We start from the raw sequence: 21,999 nt of genomic DNA, 5'->3' as shown, positions 1-21,999 counted from the left end.
CAGTTGTCAAGCTCAGGGCCCACAGCCTGGTTCCCCAGACAAGACATGAGGAGATTCAGTATCCCTGGGCTGGAGAAGGCAGCCTCATTCCTACCTACTCCCGTCTCCTTCCCCAGAGAATATGCAGATAGGACTCTCCGAAAATGCTTTTCACAACTCAGTTAGCAGGATCAATTAATTATTCACGGCCCTGCTTCTCTGCAAACTCATAGACTGTCACTGTCAGCAAGAAGGTTTCTGGACTCTGCCCAACAGCCCTGCTCAAGCTGCCAGAAGGCCTAGTGTGGGTTCTGCCTTCTTTACAACCGTTGAAGCCCACCTCCCCCTGCCCAGCTCAGCACAGGGCTCAGGAACAAATAGGAAGCCCCCAGGGAAGACTCCTAGGCATGGTGTGGCCTAGCCTGCCTGACTCACTCAGTTCTGGGGCAGAGTGTCTAACTCCATGCAATCCAGATGGGAAATAGAGCTCAGAATTCCGGCTCCTATGCCAGGCTGCGGTTGGGTCCTGCAGCACAGAGCCACACAGGCCGTGAAAACACTGAGTTCTACCCAAGAGGGGGGTGTTGGGAGGGCTGCCCAGACTCACTGTCCGTCTGCCGAATTCGTAGTCAGAGATGCTTGAGACTTGGCAAAGACTGCCTGTGCTTTCTGTGGGAAAACGCAAGGCTGTCTTCAGAAACATTTCCTCATCCCAGGGAGAAAAAGACTAGTCCTCAACACTTGGAAAATAGGGACAGACTCTGAAGTGGGACCCTTTGAAAGCTCTGAGTGCCAGGGGCTGAGACAACAAATTAACAACATGACAGATTTAAAACTGCCCAGCACACTGCAGAGCCTCGCAGAGACACTGAGGCCCCTCTCCTGAAGTCAGAGGCCCCATCCCTAGTAAGATGAAGCTTGGATTTAATACAGTTTTGGAGCAAAAGAATATAGTTTGATGATAAAGAAATGCTTGCCTTTCATAAAACTCATTCTAGAACTCAAAAAACCTATTCTCTAAACATGTTCTCTCTCCACCCTGTCCCCTTATCCCTGAACCATCACTACCTATAGTAAAAATCACGTTATAGAATGTAACACATGTCTGGGTACATGCCCAATAAAATACAATGTCCACTCACTTCATCTCTCCATAGAACCCTCTGCAGTAGGTAGGTCCCACACACCCATTTTCCTGATGAAGCAGCTGAGGTCCTGTGCATAACGTCTCTACAGTCACACAGGTTGTACGTGGCAGTGCCAGGACTTGAACTTAGGCAGCCCAGCTACAAAGACCTTGTGCTTACCGCTTACCACTTCCCACTCCATTGCATTGTGTGTTCCAATTGAGATGAACACAGACACTGTAGCATGGAATAAAAATGACACTTGTGCTGTCTTTTACACACACACACACACACACACACACACACACACACACAAGCGCGCGTGTGTTCTTCTGAGCTCAGGCATCCCTGAATCCAGGCCTCTCTGAGTTTCTATCCCACTACAGTAGGTTACTGACTGGCATGCCCAGTGGAGTGTGGATCTCAGCTGGGGTGACAGCTCTGACCACAGCCACAGCTCCTCCCTTGTTCAGTTTTCGGAAACCCAGGGATTATTCATTCATGGTGGAGACTAAGAAAATAATCTGCTGAGGAGGGTGAAGCCGGCTAGACATATACCAGACACCCCATCACAGGCTGAAGGGGACAAGGAAGAATTCTGTCCCCAAGTTCACCTATATCAAGCCCGTCCCAAAGCCCCCTGAGAGAACTCAGCATCCATGATGGCCATGTGAAGAACATGGGTCTCTGAGCCAGGCTGAGGGGTGATGCAGACCTTTTGCTAACCAGCTGTGCAACTCTGCTGGATTAGTTCCCCCTTTCTGTATATCACTTCCTGCATCTACACACTCACTATACAGCAGCTGTGACAAGACTCACATGACAGGGTGTCAGAGCATTAACTGCAAAACACATGGCATATGGCCAGCTGAATACTATCATCCCATCTCCCTCTCTCTCTCCCTCTCCCTATCTGTTTGTCTGTCTATAAAACATCCCATGTAGCCCAGGTTGGCCTCAAACCCACAATGCAGCCAAGAATGATCTTGACCTCATTCTCCTGCCTCCAGTCCAGATACTAGGATTCCAAGCATGTGCTTCCATGCCCAGTGCATGCCTTCCCCAGAGCTCCATTCATGCGAGGCAAACACTCTAAAACCTGAGCCATATATTTAGCCCATTCTTATTAATGTCACCCCCAACATCAGTACCAATGTTCTACACACCAAATTCTAAGAACTCGCTCTCAAAAATGTAATCAGAATATTCAAGAAGCTTACAGGAGACCATGTAGCATGAGGTGACTCTAAACGATCTAAAGGATTTTGGATAACACACACACACACACACACACACACACACACACACACACACACTTTTGATGGCACTAGAGATGGAACCCATGGCATTACACATGCTAGGCAAGTAAGTGTTCCATCATGGAGCTACATCTTGAGACCCTGAAGGCAGGGCTGCATAGTTCTTGCCTTTGAAGGAAATAAAAACATTTTCTGAGCACTATTTGCAACTATCCCAGAACTTGGATACACTGATGGTGTTAAGGGGCCTGAAGCCAACTGTGATAGTAACAGGAACCTAATAAAAAGCTGGAGACTCTGGGTTTATGCCTAGACAGAGGGAGACCTGGACAGGGAGTCTATTTTCATACACAGCCATTGGATCAACCACAACACACAGTAACATGAACTCCAGGAACACTCTTTGTTGGGTACAGAAGGACAGACATATGTGAAGAGGGCATAGCACACCAAGAGGATCAAGGCTGTTCAGAACTTGAGAGACCAGAGATCATCCATCTATTACAGAAATAAACAAGCAGCAACCAAACCCAGAAAAGCATAACAAGGTCTAGCTCCAGAGGTCCTGGCTTCTTCTGTACATCCAGTTCACTTTGCCCTGCTCCATCATGGGAAGACAGAATACTAGCATAGCAAGCTACCACCCATGCAATAGCCAAATCCAGAATGATAGTATCAGACTGGGGTGAGCAAAAATCCACTATCAAATACAAATACCCAGAAGAGCTGGATTAGGTGGCTTGCCATCCTAGCTATTCAGGAGGCTGAAGCAGAAAGATGTGCAAGTCTGAGGCCAATATTAGCTACAAAATGAGGTCAAGGCTAGCATGATCTACATGAGAAGATGGAAGAAGAAGAAGGAGGAGGAGGAGGAGGAGGAGGAGGAGGAGGAGGAGGAGGAGGAGAAAGAGAAGGAGGAAAGAAAGAAAGAAAGAAAGAAAGAAAGAAAGAAAGAAAGGAAGGGAGAGAGAGGAAGAAGGAAAGGAGAGAAAGAGAGAGGGGAGAGAGAGAAAAGAAGAAAGAGAGAAGGAAGAGAGAGGAAAAGAGAGAGGAAGGAGGAGCAGAAGTAGTATATAGGATCCAGGACCTTTAGATGCAGGGATGAAGGATGGAAGGTCAGTGCTGGTGAGGTCATTCTGCAGGGGAGGTGAGAACCCCAACACCATTGCAGGAGGAAGAACAGTTTTGCTGGAGGATAGGTGCAGTAAAATTCCAAGAAATTCTGTAAGACTTCAAGGTACATGATAGACTGTTTATGGTTCACCTCCAAGTCCCTTAATTTTCCAAGATTTTTAATAAAACAGGACAAGAGACTAATTTTTAATAAAATGAGTATAGGAATCTCACTGAAAAACTTGCATACCAGTGGCCTGAGCTATAAGGGGCTTTCATAAATTGGAACTACATCATTTGGATCCTGATTTACCCATATCCTCTTTTTCTTTCAGGATTCTTTCTTTCCTATTTTAGTTTATCCTCAACAGGTTGTTGAGGTTTTAAAAGAAAAAATTGGCCTCTCGCCTTTACCACTTTCATCTTCTCTGTCTCAGATTGGAAGCTAACTTACTTTAAAAATGGGCTATGAATTTGCCTCTGGGCACCTGGTTAACCTCGCCAGTCAGGCTGGAATGTAAGCTGTTCCCATTGCCACTGCATTTCATCTGAAAGGTCTATGCGATTTCTTCTTTGATATAAGAGTGATGTAGACAGGATTCTTTTTGTTGTTTGTTTTTTGGGGGTGGGGTTGGTGTGACTCAGGTTGGACTCTGTGGTGGTTGGAGTGAGAATGGCTGCAGAGGCTCATACATTTGAATACTTGATCTCCAGCTGGTGGAACTATTTGGGAAGGATTAGGAAGTGTGGCCTTGATGAAGGAGTGTGTTGTTGGGAGTGGGCTCTGAGGTTTCAAAAGACTCCAATGTGCCCTTTCTGCCTCCTATTTGCATAAGCTCTAAGCTGTTCCCATAGCCATGTGTTAGCCATGCCTTTGCTCCACCATCATGGACTCTAACCCTCTGAAACCATAAACCCAAATTAAATACTTTCTTTAATAAGTTGACTTGGTCATAGTGTTTAATTGCAGCAATAGAAAAGTAAGCAAGACATCCCCCAAATAGCTATATATCCCAAAACAAGCTTGAACTTCTCATCCTCTTGTCTCTTCCACTCAAGTGCTAGGTTTACAGGCAGGTGCTACCATGCCTGCTTTATGCAGGGCTAGAGATAAAAGCCCAAGGCTGTTTGAACATTAGGCAAGCACCTACCAAGCCAGATCCCCAGCCCTAGAAATGTCTTCTCAGTTTGCATTTCTATGTGGCTGCCTTCTAGAAGCGAATGTCCAACACCTTGTTATTCCAAGAATGAGGCCAGAAGATTTTGTATTTTGAAATGGATTAGCTGATTCTGAGATGAAGTTAATCATCAATTTTATGTGAGCATCTCAGAACATCTAGAGCATGGTCTCCTCTGTGTTGTATTTTGTTTTCTGAGACAAAGTCTTACATAACCCAAGCTAGCCTCAAATTCCATATGTAGTAGAGGTTGGCCTTGACCTCCTTACTCTCCTGCCTCCACCACCCAGGTGTTAGAATTACAAGCACGCATTACCACAAGCTGCTTAGAAAGTAGGATTGATAAAGAAGAGGTCACAGGGTTAACAAGATAGCTCTTCTAGCTGGTCAGGTAAAGGTACTCGCCACCAAGCCTTGTAACCCGAGTTCAATTCCCAGATTCTCAAGTTAGAACTGTTGCAAGTTGTCCTTTGATTTCCACGCATGTGTCATGGTTCTCTCCCCCCCCCACACACCCCGTTATAAGAAGTTCTAAGGTTTAATAAACTGTAAAGCTGGAATTGGGGAGCAAAGCCACCTAGACTGAAAGGTTAAGTATTTCATATCTAGGAAATCCACACTCAGGGTCCTAACCCCATGTTAAAGACTACAACTGAAACTGACCAACATTGATTCATATGTAACAGATGGTGGCTGAAGTGGGATTTCATGTACACTTCCAGGGCAAAAATCCATATTTCACCACCCACAAAAATAACATCAGCAAGCATATTCTCTTGTGACATAGGTGAAGTCCTCTCATTGCAAACAGCAGGACCTGGGGCCACGCTTCTTAAACAGGCAGGATGTTATTCTTCTGGGGAGGGATGGCTGGAAGACAGAGCTGACAGGGCTCCTTAACAGGCCCCAGAAAGAATATGAAGTCATTGTATTTAGCCAGCGCCAAGCAAAGCCGAAAGATGGGGGATTGAAAGGAATCCTTCTCCCAACCCTGTCAGTGGCTGTGACTGCAGAAGTGGGACAGTAAATAGAAAGTGACTGGGGTTCAGAAAGCGAAGCATGGCAGATCCTGGGCCACTAAGCAATGCTGACACTGCACAGAGAGCCAGGTCCTCAGATGGAGGCCAGAGCTCTAATGCTCTGCGGCCGACAACATATGCAGTCCCCGAAGGGACACTTCGGCACAGCATTTCAATGTAAACTGACACATGCCACTGCAGGCTAGCGATCTGATGGGGGAAGCAGGGCTGTGCTCATCTGCTTCCCAGCAAGAATACCAGAACAGCTAGGGATAAAGAGAAGTCAATCAAAGTGGAAAGTGATAGGGATTGGAAAGAAAGAAAAAAAAAAAAAAAAAAGGCCTAATTCTGCCAGACTTGTTTTGCTGAGTAAAGATAACAGCTTTCTGGACCATATGACTTCAGCATAAGAAATTAAATGATGGCATCGTTTCCCAAAGTAGTTAACGTCAGGTGCTCCCATCAGCCCTAAAGGAACTGAACAGTAACCAAGGAATACATCGCAGTTGTACAGATTCCTGTTCTACATCACTAATTACGGACATAAGCCTCCTCCTGCAACCTCCACCTGGGAACCTATCACCGGCCTCCACTCCTCCATGTGAAAGAAAGTAAGGTTTCAAAGTCAAAGCTCATCTCCAAACCAGACATTTTGAAAAGAGAAACAAAGCAAAACAGTAAGTAAATTGATCTTGCTCATGGATATTTACCTAACCAATGCCTGTGTGTTCGTCAAAGACACATATGCAAGTGCTCAGGGCAGAGCTGGAGCGATGGCTCAGCAGACAAGCTGCATATCACTGTTCCTGGTGACCCTAAGTCCCATCCTGGGGACCTATATGGTAGAAGAAGGCAGCTGACTCTTGCAAATTATAGTCTGAGCCCTATGGGCTCCCCCTGCCTGTCACACACACACACACACACACACACACACACACACACACACAATTTCTAATGTAGTAATTTCTTCTTAAAGAGTGTTCATAGCAGCACTATTCCTGATGGCCACCAACTAGGGGCCAGCTAAAGGACCATGAACAAGCAGCTTGGACGTGTAGGGTTTGCTGAACCTGGACCAGCCCCAGGTCCCATGCCCAGCACTGAGAAGGGAAGTAAATAAAAGTTAGAACTATTACACATCTTTACAATCAAGGCAGCTTACAGTTCACCCAGCTTCATAGAGTAAACCTCAGCAATCAAATTAAATTAGCTAGGCCTCCTTCAGTGTGGCCAGGTACCAACAGAGGCTAGTGTCCTTTGGACTATTTAATAATAAAACACAGGTTGCAATTATTTTCCTCCAGCTGACATTATGTTTGTGTCTAAAGTGACACCCATCTGATAGGCTGAAGGACAGGGCTACCATTCAAACCCAGCATCCCTGGTATGACACACTTCTCTATCACCAGGGCTCCTCCAGTGGTCCTTGGCTACCCATTCCACTCACAACAGCAGCTGGCAAAGCACGTGGCCTTCAACCTGCAGCCAAACCTCCACTGGACATTCAGGGAGGGAAAGGGCCAGGCCTGACTTCCATGTAATTCCCAGAGAATATGTGGTTAATTATTTTTTTCTCTCTGTAAGCAGCTGGGTCTCCCTGAAATTCAAGTCCATAATAATTGCTGTAATTATTATTTTAATACAAATCAGAAACTTATCAAAATATTACACCGTGGATGTTACTTCTCTTTCTCACTGTGGATGGAGGGTGCCTGCCACTGGCCCTGCCTAGCTCGGTGAGGATGAGAGTCAGGGCTTCTCAGCACAGAGGACTGCCAGGTCTGAATGTGTGAATTCTTCCTTTAGCAACAGTAAGTCACACTCTGGTTTACACCCCAGCTTGATCCTGGCTTGGTGCTGGGTCTCAGTAGTTCCATTCACACAATGGGCAGATGGAGACAACTTCCTAGTAGAGGGATTCTGCACAATGGCTCAGAGAAACTGCTCTGTTAAAATCATCTACCAGAGATGTTAGTAATGAGGACCCTGGCACACAAAACCTGAGTGTGTCAGGGCACATATGTAATCCCAGTGCCTGGGAGAGGGTGACAGGCAGAGCCCAGGGTCTTACAAGCCAGTCAGAGTCCTGAATCAGAGAACTCGATTCGAGGAGAGTGGAATATACCCAACATTGGCTCATAGCCTCCACCCCAACACAAGCACATGTGCACTCCCATACACACATATACTCCTTTCTATGGAGCCCAGAATTTTGACATACAGGCTCCCAGGTCAGACTGCCTGAGTCATATTCCAGTGTTGCTTGTCTTAGAGCTCAGGGGAATTCTTTATTCTCCCCAGGCCTCAGTCTCTTGAGAGAAATCAAGATCAGGGAATAAAGTAAGAATTGGCATAGCAGCCACTTGATAAGGCTGATTGAACCTGATAATCCCCGATATTCTGCTTAGCATGGCACATACTGGCTTCTCACAGGGAACCACAATTGTTAGCACGTTATTGTGATTTGAGTTAACTCAAATCTTGTCAAATGGCCCACAAAAGCTGATGATCCCTTGAAGGTGTAGTCCAAAGTGGCTCAACTGAAGGGGATGGAGTCTGTAGGGGCCAGACCCTCACCCGAGCAAGCTAGGTGACCAGCAGCCAACCCTCTTTCTGCTTTCAGGCTGTTATGAGGTGAGTGGCTCCCTTCACCACACTCTCCTGCCTCATCACAGGCTCAGTTGTGCAGAAAGCCAAGTAAAGAAACTATTCCAACCCTTGAGCCCCAGTTAATCTCCCTGCCTTCCATGTGGCATTTTGCCACAGTAAAAGGAAGTTGACTCATACAAACCCCAACTGTGGTTTCAAGTGACACAGATAGACAGGGTGGCCCCAGGGCAAGCTGGAAGTCCCAGCAGAAAGGAAAGTCACACCTTCCTCCTGCAAACTGTCACCTTTCCAGAAACAAAGGCCAGAGTCCAGCAGTAGCAGGCACTCCAGAAGAGATTAGGATTTGAAGTCAGTGGTTTTTGGCTACCAACTCAGATGTTTAGAAATTACCTATTTGTTTCACACGAAGGAGGATGAGAAGGACTGGAGAGACGGAAGATGGAAGGTGTTGTGCATCTCTTACCCACAGAGAGCCAGGTTTGCTCCTGGCTTCTGGCTTCCCCACTACTTTCAGCATCAACTTTTGTTTGAGCATCATCCCTCCACCCCCTAAACATCCCCAATAAACAGCTGGCTTCTTCCAGATCCTTCTGCTGGCTGACAGTTATGAACCTTCCAAAATCTCCAGCTGCCACCAGCTTCCTGGTGGGGGGGAAGTTAGTAACAGAAGCCAGGCCCACCTGCAAATTACTCAGTGGTTGCTGGACCCCCATTCTTGCATGGTTCCCACCCTCCTCAAACTGTCTTCTCTTTGCTTTCTACTTAAGAAGTGAGATGCTAGGAGAGGACCTAGGGCTGGCTCACATCAGACTCGGAGTGAAGTCACCTGTGAGCCAAAGGGGCTCTCTGTGTCTTTGACACCAGCTGTCTCTTCCCAGCCAGACATAAAAGGCAGTATGAATGAGAGGCAATGAATAGGCTTTTATTTCATACTGAACATCTGCAAAGCCTGGTCCTTCATGAAAAAATAAAAAACCAACCAACAAACAAACACAAGACAGCTAAAAGTCTGGCAAAGGGAAACAAAACAACAAAAAGATTTCTCATTACATATCTAATTAATAAAACCCTATTTCACCAGTAAAGATGAAGATAGAGTATTTTTCACATCCCCGAAGAAAGGGTACTTAATGAGGCAACCCACCATATTTCTTGATCCATCGAAGCAGATTTTAATACTATCCTTAAATAATGTACACAGAGCTCTCCATTACAAAAGCCATTGTTTATTTTATGAACGCCAGTGTGGTTGAGTGCTGAGACAGTGTGAAATGATCTCGCTGTCCTTGGGTTTTCCTCATTCCCACCTCCCTCCTCATGAGACGATTAGGTGTCCTCATTGCCCTTTGGAGTTGCTGCTGACATCTGCGTGGTGACTCTGTGACCCTGGGCTCTGAATTGCAGTCTTGGTTCTTGGTTAAGGTAATGCAGCTGTTTACCAGTCTGTCCAGGGACTCATCCATCACAGCTAATTTCATGTTCAATACACAGCGGACCAAGCAGAAAACAGGGATTCAACAGGAGGCATGAATCCCAGAGACTCACAGGAAGGGCTGGGAACCAAATCGAGGAGGACGAACATGGGAGTCCTCCATGGGAGCCTGTACAGAAGCAGCAGAGCCACGGAAGTCCTCTATCTCAGCGGGCCTAGTTCACCCCCTTCCAACAGCCCAGAGTATGGTTCCTACAGCGTCTGCCTTAATCCTTTTTCCATTGGGATGTCAGAACAAAACAACACAGCCGTGCACTCATTTCTGTGTGTGCATATTCATGTACATGGGGGATAAGTGTTTCCGGAAGTAAGAGGACACCGCCAGGCGTTGTTCCACAGGCATCGTGACTTTTGAAACAGTCTCTCACTGGCCTGAGCTCACCGATCAGGCTGGCTGGCCAGTGAACCACAGAGAGTCAACTGTCTCTTCCTCTCCAGCACACTACACCTGCTCGGTTTTTGGGGGGGGAGGAGGGGGGGGAGTTGGTTTTGTGTTTGTTTGGTTTGCTTTTGCTTGTTTTGTTTTTTAAGGTGTGTTCTGCAGATGAAATCCAGGCCCTGTGCGGTAAGCACTTTACAGACTGAGCCATCTCCACAGCCTTCGCAGAGCTAGCATCAGAACAGCCAACACTCTTCCAACAGGTTAATGGACATACACAGAATGTGATACTCCTTCACAGTCTTTCACCAAACTCAGCTGGGACCCAGTTAAAACTGGGTTTGGCACTATGAGGTTTATAGACTGGTAGACAATTTCTTTCTACTTTCTTGCCATGTCATTCATATGTGAGGCCACAAGAGCACTGAGGCTGACATTTTGATGGCCTCATTGGCTGTATGTATTTTCCTTAATATGCATTTTAAATACGACAAAACTATTAGTAGTATTTTTAAATGTGCCACCCAAGAAGCAGGGGAGGGATGCACCAGCAGAGTCACAGGTGCTGTTTTCTGGTCTGAGTGTGGGAGTCTTGGGTGTGCTCAGTGTGTGACCATTCACTAGACTGTACACAGAGAAAGGAGAAGGGAGAGAGAAAGAAAGAGTAAGAACTCACAGCAGTTAAGTGAACATAGAAAAATCTAAGAACTGAAATTTTCATGCAGACATGACTAGATACAGCCCTTTATACACAGTTATGACAGCTTTAATTTTTTTTCCTTTTCATGTGCTAGGAATGGAAGTCAGGATCTTGCTCAGCTCAGCTGCCTTCCCAGCCCTAACCCTCTTTATGAGAGCTGTCAGCCCTCCTGAAAGCCCTGGTGAATTGATATTGGCAACTGCAGTCTATTTGGGACCCTGCACCCAGTGTGGAACTCCTCTAGCAAAAAGCATCCTTCCAAAGTATGCCGTCACCCCCAAGTAAGCAAAATAAACACCGAAAAGAGAGCAGAACACAACTGCTCCTCCCAAAGTCCACCCTTCTCCAAACGCACATCACTCTCTCCCTAATACCGTAAGCATTGCCTTCACAATTCAGTAACTTAGATTTTATTCCTTTGTGATTATTCTGCTTGTGCATCCTCCTGTGTCCCAACCATGGCCAGCAGAACGTGGGTCCCACATTTTACACAGGGCCTGACTCACAGCAGGCACTCAGAATCCATATGGATATCTTGTAAATGCAGGCTTCCTCTAGTGAGCTTCATTCATTCATGTATTCATTCAATCACTTAATCACCATGGACCCCACTCTGAGACAGGCGCACCAGCATCCATCTTTATGGGGCGTTCTGAGTACCCTAACATTTGCTTCTCTATCAGATTGATCTCTGTGACCTAAGGAGAGAGCTGGTTTTACATGCATCATCAGAGGAAGCTCCAGAAAGACTCAGTGGTAAAAGTCAGACAACTTTGATAGAGCTAGGATGCAAGCCAAGGGGATCCAGAATGTTGTACTGGTCGGTCCACTTGCCTTTTTCTTCGACAACTCCCACTTCCCAGTGTCCACCCTTGCAGGGTTTCTAGATACCCTACTGCCACAAAGTAGAAACTTCACAACTGCAGAATGCCAGGTTCCATTTTTATCCCTGAGGTTCATCTTCTGAGTGACCTGGTGTTTGAGAGAAGTTGTGTACTCTGGGGCTCCACTACCTCCATCATGCAGAGGGTACTCGAAAACAGTCGCAGTAACGACCAACATGAGGCCACTCTCAGCTGGCTACAATGATCACAAATTTCTAGCGAACAGGTGGCAAACCGATTAGTAAATGAGTTCTTAAAATGATCTTGGGAGAGGGATCTAAGAATTGAAGGGCTCAGGGTATGACCATTTCCAGCTTGGCTGTTCATAACAAACAAAATGTGACACAGGACTGCCAACCCTTGTGACATTTAAAACAATTGCAGAAGTCCACACAGCCTTATGGTACTTAATATATAGGCTGATTTGCAATCCCATGAAAGGATGGATGGATGCAAGGACAGTCAGAAGGGTAAATGGATGGATCATTCATGCATAGGTAGATGAATTGATGGTGGATGGAAAGAAAAATAGATATGTAATACATGTATGTGTGATTAAATGCATGGGTGGATGATGGATGGGGGATGGATAGATGGGTGTGTGTGTATGTATGTATGTATGTATGTATGGATGGATGGATGGATGGATGGATGATGGATAAGTGGGTGAATAGGAAGGATGGGTGGATGGGTAGATGGTAGATGGATAAATGGATGGGTGGGTGGGTGGATGGGTGGGTGGGTGGGTGGATGGATAAATGGATGGATTGCTGAAATGACGATGCACAGATGGATGGATACATGTATGAAGGCAAAACATATTGACGATGGGCCAGAGTTAGTTTTCATTACCAAGGCCCATGAGGCTACAGAGTTTCAGACAAGGAAACTGAGCCCTGAATAAAGACAATGCCAGAGACTGGCCTGTATCACAAATGGCACAGAATCTGCCTCTTGGGCTACAGTTGGCTGGCCACACACCTATTCTGTAGGCTCAGTCTTTCAGCTACAGAATGAGGAGCTCAGACCTCATGAGTGGAACAGATCAGCCCTTTGGTCAGGAGGTTCTGAAATGGCAGGAGACTAGAAAGCTTCTGGGCTCCTTGATGACACCATCACTCCCATTTTCCCAGAGAATGCCTTTTTCTTGTATGCGAGAGGTCATCTCTCATCCAAGCCCAGCAGAGAAGAATGTTCAGCTGGCAGGCTGCTTGTGATTGTGATTCTAACCCTCCCTTGCCTGCTACGATCCTCCTCTAGGAGGGCTTGGAGCACTGGATGGATGGATTCACTCATTCATTAATTAATTCATTGGTTTGTTCATTCATTCATGGATACATACATGGCTAGCCTCATGGGTACATGGATGACTAGACGGATGGGCTGACGGATGGGTGAATAGACATATGCAAGCATACGCGAATAAATGGGATGAAACTGGGCTAAAGTCGAAATATTTACAACAGTGAACTAGACAAAGTCTCAGACAGTCTTTGTAGTCACCATCCTTCAACTCCTAGTTTGGACTCTTCTCAGAAATTTAACTTTCACCCAATTCATTGCACAAGGTTATTATTTGTAACCAATAAAAAAAAAACAGAAAGGAGACACCAGTCTTCACTTGTAGGCTGGTAAAAGATTTGGTAGGAGTACAACTGTCTAGTCAATCCACAGTTGTCTGATATAAGATAAATAGTCAAGAACACTCATCCCCCTACTTGGCACCGTCATTATCACAGTTGGCATGTGAACATGTCTTGGGTAGGGAACCATTATATCCAAGTTGACTTTACAGCCCAGGTTCACAGGAAAGATCCCCAAGTAGACACAAATATATCTTGGCACCCTCCTTCATTAGCATCCCCTGACACATTGCCCAGATAAGCCAGGGTCACCTGACTGGGGCAAGCCAGATTTCAGCAAGAACAAATCCACTTCATTGCCTTCAAGAGGCCTGGCTGGATAGGGAGACACTCTCAAAAGAATTAATTGAGAATAAGTTCTCGCTCATCTTTCTCCTTCTTGGGGATCTGTGTTTCTAGACTCTAGTACTGATTGGTGCCAGTATCCCTCCCCAATGGTACAGTGACACCCACCTGCCTCCCCCACCTCCTTGTAAGTCTTTGGTTGATGGAAGGATGGACTAGCCACAAGGATGACAGAGGAACAGCCCAAGGAGGCAAATAAGTAAGTAATGCCTGTTGCAAGAGGAAGGAAGTACCTACATGGACTGCGTGTTCACAGAGATAACTCCTGTTGCAATGGCCCAGGCCCTGGGATCCTCCAGAGATAACAGTTGGGCGGTTGAACTGAAGAGTGGAATGGCAGGAACAGCTGTGGGGACATTTTCCACTGGTCTGGAAACCTTACCCAACATCCCCCTGTCCCTTGTCCCTTGTCCCTTGTCCTGAATCCAGGACTCCTGTTCTGGCAAGACTCAGGTCAGTTACTCTGTAGTGAGTTTCACTAGAGGCCACACTCTCTCTTGCTTTTCTGGAGCCATAAAATCCTGTCTTCAAGTGGGATGCAGAGCAAAGGTTACAACATAGTAGGAAGTGGGATGAACAAACCTACATACCCAACATGGGACTGGAGGAATGAGCGTCACGTTGTTTCATACATAATAGTTTATCAAACTCAAGAATTTTGTTAAAAAGGTAGTTTTGGTGCTCTCCTCAAGAAACAAGGGGCAGACACATGGTATAAGGGATGTGTTCATTTGTTGAATTACAGAAACCTTTTGCTGTCATCATTGTTACCTTGTTGTGTTTTGTTTTTCTCTGTGTATGTCAAAGCATCTTGCTGGACTCTAAAGATACTAAAACAAAATCTTGCCTTTGGGGTCTGGCATTTTGTTGGGATCCTTGAAGTTATGGGGTGCTAAGGTCAGAAGGCAGCCTCTGCAAGGCCTTAGACACCAGAGAATGTAGAGTAGACCATTCAGAGTGTAGCCTGCCTGGGTTCAGACCTCAGCTCTGCAGCTTACAACTGTGCTATTCACATCGTTCTTCAGGGATCTGGTTCTTCTCAAGAGTCTGTACACCTTTAGGAATCTGTTAAAATGGAGCAATGACTTTCAAGAAGCATATGGCTGCGTGAGGGGGTTTGAAAAGCTGTACAGATGAGGCGCTCAGAACTCCAGGCAGCACTGAGCAAGAAGCAGCCTGGGATTGCTTCCCAGTTTCTTCATCTATATGAGTACAGCAACAGCCTCCTCACACAGTGCTGGCAGGGTCCAGTGACACAGGGAGATGATGTCTGTGGAACTCTTTTTTTTTTATGCCCAACCTGTCTTTTTTTATGATCACAACTAGTCATCAAAAGACAAATAATTCCTAATTAGGTACCCTCAGCTTCAACTTTGTATGAAATGTGTAACAAACATCTTGCTTCCTGGAGTGGAGGTGTAGATAGACGAATAGAGTGATACAGAGACACAGACAGACAGTCAGACAGACAGTCCTACACATGCGCGCGCGCGCGTACACACACACACACACACACACACACACACACACACACACACACGTAGATACACACAGACATACACATACTCTTATACACACTGGGTGGGAATTTGGTGGAATAAGTTTCATGGATGTAAAACACCAAAATAATGTCAGACATACAGCCATCAAAGGCTGGTCCACACCAGAAGATCCTCAGACGTTCTACTGCAGAGTTTCACTGAAAAGCTATTGTAATCAAGTAACTTTGAAAAAAGCAAATGTTTATTCCAAGCACTCTAGGCTTTCCTTCCGAGAGAGCAGCTGACACTGAGGCATCAGTCTGTGGCCAGAGCAAACCAGTTCTCACGAATTGGTCAGTACCCTTCTCCCTCTGCACACTACAGAGGTGGCTCCAAGTTGCAGGGAAGCAGAGAGACTTGCCCAGCCCACAGAGAGAAAGAAAAGAGTACAAAGCAGGGATCTGACCCTCTGTACACAATCACATGTTCCAGGCATGGTGGGACACTCCTGTAATCCCAGCACTGAGGTGGTGGTGAGAGACAAGAGTTTTGGAGCTCACTAGTCTGCCAGCCTGGCTGAATCAAGGAGCTTCAGGTGCAGTGAGAGACCTCACTTCTCTCTGTCTCTTTAAATCAGTTTTTGTCACGGGTGGTATTGGTTACCGATTCATTTCACTTTCCCCAAAGTCTTTGCCCTTCCTTCTGGTAGATAGGCATTAGAAATGAAGAGATGGCTCAGCATTAAACACTCTGGCTGGTCCCCCCGAGGTACTAAGTTCAATTCCCAGCACCCACATGGCAGCTCAAAACCCACTATAACTACAGATTCATCTGGTCTGATGTCCTCTTCTGTTGTGCAGATGCAAACACAGACACAATACTCATATACATCCTTAAAAAGAAAAGCAGAAGGAAGCGATGGGCTGGGCGATGGCTCGGTTTGTAGAGTGCTTACAGCACAAACCTGAGGATCTCCAGAGCACTAGTGAAAAGCCAGGCACGTCGGAGCACACCTATAATCCTAGCACTGAGACGGTGGGAATACACAGATCCTGGAGCTCATTGGTGAGCCAGCCTGGTGGAATCAGTGAGCTTCAGGCTCAGTGAAACTCCTTGTTTCCAAAATTAAGCTTGGCAGTGATAGGCGAGGCGTCCCAACATTAATCTTTGGCCTCTACACATGCACACATATGTACACATATACCCACATATGCACATAGCCATATGCCCATATGAACATGTATACACACACACACAGGGGCAGGGGCAGGGGGAGAATAAAAAGGGAGAGAGATTGTAAAGAACAATCTAAAGGCTGGAGAAACCCCACCCTTCACAGTTACATTGGGTGGGGGGCATCTTAGACTCTCTGCCCATAGATTTATAACCTCTCATTGCCAGCAGTTCAGAGTAGACAGGTAGAGTCTTACTACAGAGGTAGGCTTAAGGATAGTTTGCATTCTAAGTCACAAACACACACACACACACACACACACACACACACACACACACACACACTGATATCAACTTTCTAACTCAATTCACTATATTTTTTTCCTGTTAAGAACATGGATCAAAGTCAAACAATTCCCAGAAAATAAGAATTTTAAGCCTCAGTTGGCCTCCTGTTTAAAGATCAGCAAATGTTTTACTACCTAACCTTTTAAGGGATTGTTTTTAATGATCTGATAGCCTAGAGAGAATAGGAAAGCGACTACATACATGCATATACACCCGTGAAATGTCCTACTTCTTAAATGCTCTGAAACGCAAATTTCCCAAGCATAGCCATGACATGACGAATGGAAAATTTTAACCTGCTTCATATGACAGGTCACAGTTAAAACAGTTAAAATGCAGGCACAAATCATGTACGAAATTACCTTTAGGCTATATATATATATATATATATATATATATATATATATATATCAATCATATAAATGAATTGTTCAAGCCCAGTGTGGTGGTGCATAGTTGTAATCTCAGAAGTGTCATGATTTAGACATTAGTCTGAGCTACACTGCAAGATGAAAAAAAGAAGGACCGGGAGGAGGAGAAACAGGAGGAACAAAAGAAAGAAATAAGAGAGACAGAAAGTAAGAAGACAGAAAGAAAATAATAATTTTGTTTAATTCTTTTGTGTTTAATTATCTTGGATGCTATCCTATCTTTTTATTTATATGCTAATATTCCAAAGTATCTTTAACAATCAAAATTTTGAAACAATCCTTCATTCAAAGTATTTCAGATAATGGATATCTAGCCTGTATTTATTATCTTATTATTAAATTAAATGACTACTACTTATCTATTTTATTTAGCATTTCCAGTGTGTGGTAAAGCAGACGGCAATATATCTGCAGCGAGATAAATATTGTTCAAGGATGCACACTTCTGTATACAAAGTGTCGTGCTTTACTCAGACAAAATATTTCGCTGGAAGTGTGGAGGAAACATATCAGCCATCAAACACTCTCTGTTCTCTCTGCAAACATTTGGATAGAAAGAAAAGCTTTGCCTCCAACGCTGCTGGAACCCTCTTCCAAAGTCACTGCTAATGTCTGAAAGAGTCCAGAGTTATCTGAGTAATGTGAAGAATGAGGGATCTCTGCTGAAAAAAAAAAAATCAGCATTTCAAAGGGGTCAGATCATACAAAAACGGCATTCTACTGTAAACGTGCAGTAGGCAAGGGCACTAAAAAATTAGATTTCTTAAAGGAAACTTACTAAGTACCTTGACTGACAGTGTATCTCAGGACACACATGATAAATGCTGGGACTATGGGGACGTTAGCAAGAGAAGAGAAAATATAGGTATGACATTCACAGCTTCCATTTCCTCCCGAGTCTATTAAAGGACTTCTGCTGGCTGATCTTTCTGACAGTCTCCTCACCCCACACTACTCTCCCTCATCTAAGGCTCAGTGCTCTCTGTTTTATATTCTGAGACTACAGTAAAGTTCGTTCCTTACTGAGGCTCAGAGAAAACGCCCCGCTACAGAACTCAGCTGTAATTTGCATCAAGCTAATACATAAAAGCTCTGAGAGGAAAAGGGGACACTAGCAAACCTTTGCAGGGATGCCCATCTCACCACCATCATCGCACACACCCTCTGACCCTGCCTGCATACAAACCTGAGTGCTCCTCATTCTCTTAAGTGCCTCCAGTGCCCAGCCACAGGTATAATCTCTATACCTGGATGCTGCTCTCCAAACATAAAAGGCTCACAGTTCAGAAGTTGGAAGAGGGGAAAGCAGCCAGGAGAAGCAGCTAGGTCTGGATTAGAAAATACTCTAACCATAACAGCTGCTTGACATCCTTTGCCACACACCCATGGAAGCCATGACTGTTCACCCTACCCTACCCCAGCCTGCCACAAAACACGGCACAGAGACAAACATCATGATCCAAGCATACGCTTCCATGGTATTTGCAGAAGCCATCTGGAAAAATCACAGTGAGTGAGTGTGTGTGTGTGTGTGTGTGTGACACTTCTGAATGCCACCCCAATCCCTCTGCAGCATCATGCATGCAGTCAGCCCAGGCAGGGTCCAGAAATGAATGACATGTTGCAAGAGCCTCCGTGGTTGTTAGCAGTATGTGGCTCTCTCTGCCTGTATCCCAAGCTCCATCTCTGATGGACTTTGGGAACAGCCTGCCCCCTTCTGGTCTCCTTGAGCTCCATGAAAGGGCAGGGGTTGGGGTGGGCACAACCTGAGAAAGACAGACAGACCCCCTAGCTCTAGCCATTCTGTGCACACAGCAGCTCCTGGGGATGGATGGGAGGAAGGAGGAAGACAGGAAAGTGACATGCATGTGACAAAAAATCCAGAAGCAGCAACAAGACCGGACAGTTGAAAACAACCAAAAATGGGAAGGTGAAAGAAAAAAAAAAGAACAAAATGTATATATATCTACACGGGAAGCTAAAGAAACAGAGACATTGGAAGATGCTGGTGGGAGGATATACCCAAACCCACAGATAAGAGCAAAATTGCAGACAAGCTCTGCTGCTATGACTGGGAATCTAAAGACAGTTTAAAAGACCAAGTGGCACCTTGCCAACCCACCTTTCCCATTCCAAACCTGATGTGACTGAGCTAGGACATGAAAGATTACTCCTAGGTGAACACACACGGAGGGGTTGGGCATCACTGCTCAGAACATCAGGGAATTACAAAGAAATCAGCAGTTGGTTTCTTTTCCTCCCTTCTCACTAATCTCAACAGGTGGTCTATATACCCTGAAAGTACCTCCTGAACTCCGGCTGCAAAAGGTACAACAAGTCCCCTCCCCACCCTGTCTGTTTCCACATTGAGCCAGCACTTAGTGCTCTTAGTCCCTCCCCCCCCCCCAGTAGGTCTCCAATTTCAGAAAGAACGTGTAATAGCTTTTTTTTTTCCAGTTGGAACACATGATCAACTCCAGGAGTTCAAAGGCATCGAGTGCCTGGGTCCCCTTGGCTGTAAAAAGGGCTTGAGGACATTGAGAATGCTCAGATTCTCATTCACAAGCCTCACCACAGATGAGAGTTACGACTTCTCCCTGGTAGCTACAGAGCAGTCAAATGCTCTGTCAGATCAAGTCCTGAGACTGCTTCAGCCCACAGACACAAAGCTGCACTCAGGCAACAAGGGTCAAGACAATCCCGAAGAAATTAAGCACATCAGAAAGCACTTCTGACACGGCTGTGTAGCTGTGTCTAGGCATTCTTCAGCAAGGGCTGCCAGAGTGGCAAGCTAACAAGGACTGTTCCCTCCCTACAGATCCTAGAAGCACTCTCCTGGTGGCTACTGTCCTTCAGATGCTGGGCAGTTCTCTGCAGGGAGTTGGGATGATGGACAGAGAGTCACATGGCATATCACACCAGCCTAAAGACAGACAGACAGACACTCATTCCCAAGCAGAGCAAAGACCCTGTACAGTAGTTAGGGACTCGGACCTCCTGCCCTCCTAGCTCAGAAAAAGGTGAAACAGATTACCGCCCCCCCCCCCCCCAAGAGGTTGGGGATAGGGGAGGAAGACAAGCCGGTGCTCCACCTAGCCAACCAGATGGTACTAGTAGAACTGTAGAAGACAGTTTCACTGCCCTGACTATCCACATCCGAGAAGAAGAGCAAAGCACACTGGGAGGTGTGGTGAGAGTGTGGCCAGACAGACAGACAGATAGTAAGTTCAACGGGCCACCCATGTCAAGTCAGAGACAGCCAGCTGGGACCAAGAGGCAGTAGTACCCTGAAGCTGCAAATCCCAGAGGAGGCGAAGTCATGGAGGGCAAGTGATGGCAAGGTTAGGGACTGAGGAAGGTGGGGACTGGGGAAGGTAGAGAAAGGAGACGCAGACACCCAGAGAGAAAAACAGGATCCAAAGTCAGATCAGACACGCAGGACCCAGTGTTGATTTGGGTACCAGGGACGTGGTGGAGGACTTGACACACTCATTCCAGGTCTCTTCTCAGTCCACAGCTAACAGCTCAGACCAAAGAGGCTGCGTGGAGAACTACCCTTGAGCGCGGCTGAGGATCCGGTCACGATCCGATGCACGCACTCGAGTGAGGAGTGAGGCATCAACGCCCCTACTCAGAGAGCAAGTAGGACGCCCAGCAAGAGTGATAGGGAATAGGACCCCCTAGAAAGCGAGTCTCTTCTGGAGCTCACTTTCCAGACCCCAAGGGGGCGGTCCTCAGACTCCGCACAGAGCAGCGCAGCTCAGTGCACGACCCTGCAGCTGCCCAGGGCAGCCAGGGCAGCCAGAGGCAGCCAGGGCTCAGAGTCCCTTCGGATATCGGGACTTGGGTGACCAAGACCAATGGGAGGCGTGGGTAGGGTCGCTCATCTGTCTCCCTGTCCGCGCGGCTCGCGATCCCCTTCCCAAAGGGCACCTTACCCTCGCCCGAGCGGCTAGTGCCCCGCGGCTGGCAGGCTGCTGTGCGCGGGCTCCTCCGGGGCCGCCTCCCCGTGCTCCTCCTCCGCCTGCTCGGCCTCCAGGTCCTCCGCGGGCTGCGGGCAGATGGGCAGCCAGGTCCCTGCGCTCCCGGCGCGGGGCCGCGGGCTGCTGCTGCTGCTGCTCGGCTGCTCCCGCCGCTGCCCCCGCGCGCCGCTGCTCTCCAGCCCCGGAGTCCAGGCTGCTGAAATTCCACACCACCAGCGTCTGCAGCAGCAGCACCATGAGCGCCGCCAGCAGCGCCGAGTGCGAGCGCCGCGCCAGCCTCCGGGCGCACGGCGCCGCCACCATCTTCCGCGGCGGCCCGGGGCGAGCGGGGTGCCGGGACACCCCGGTGCGCGCTCTATCCCGGGGGCTCCGCGCTCGGGCCCCGCCGTCGTCGCCCGGGCTCGCGGCTGCTTCTCCTTCTGCTCCTCTCCTCCACCACCTCCTCCTCCCTTTCCTCCTCTGCCGCCGCCGCCGCCGCCTCCACCGCCGCGGCGCGGAGTTTTCAGACGGGCAGGGACCCGGACGTCACCAGGAGGAGGGGAAGGCGGGAGGCGGGCGCGGGGAGGCCGCGGAGGGGGCGCGGCGCGCGCGCGCGGGGACACGGCTCAGGGAGGGAGCTGGCCTTACGTGATTCCCTTCTCCCTGGGCCAGGGTCCCCAACCTACACCCCAGGGTTCTAGGGCGGGCGTTGGGAGTACCAGGGCTGGGGAAGGGGCCACCAGGGACGCGGGCCTTGGGCAGAGGGCGGGGCCTGGAGGAGGAGCCGAGGGCAGCGTGGGGAGGAGAAGGTGAGGGAGGGGGTGGGGGCGAAGGAAGCAGACAGACACCCCCAGAACAGGCGTGGGAACAAGGTAG

At 47.3% G+C, this 21,999-nt stretch overlaps 1 protein-coding gene across 1 annotated transcript in view; it reads right to left on the bottom strand.

Moving 5' to 3' along the window:
• Nucleotides 1-21,644, bottom strand: part of Xylt1 (xylosyltransferase 1) — a 289,608-nt gene extending 267,964 nt beyond the window's left edge. The window contains exon 1 of the mRNA XM_034505312.2: nt 21,100-21,644. Coding sequence (XP_034361203.1) covers nt 21,100-21,447 — 348 coding nt within the window. The 5' untranslated portion in view covers nt 21,448-21,644. The remainder of the gene's footprint in view (nt 1-21,099) is intronic.
• Nucleotides 21,645-21,999: the final 355 nt, after the last annotated feature.

Source organism: Arvicanthis niloticus, chromosome 1 (assembly GCF_011762505.2).
Source record: "Arvicanthis niloticus isolate mArvNil1 chromosome 1, mArvNil1.pat.X, whole genome shotgun sequence".
Classification (NCBI taxonomy): Eukaryota; Metazoa; Chordata; class Mammalia; order Rodentia; family Muridae; genus Arvicanthis; species Arvicanthis niloticus.
This window is presented reverse-complemented; position numbering and strand designations above follow the sequence as displayed.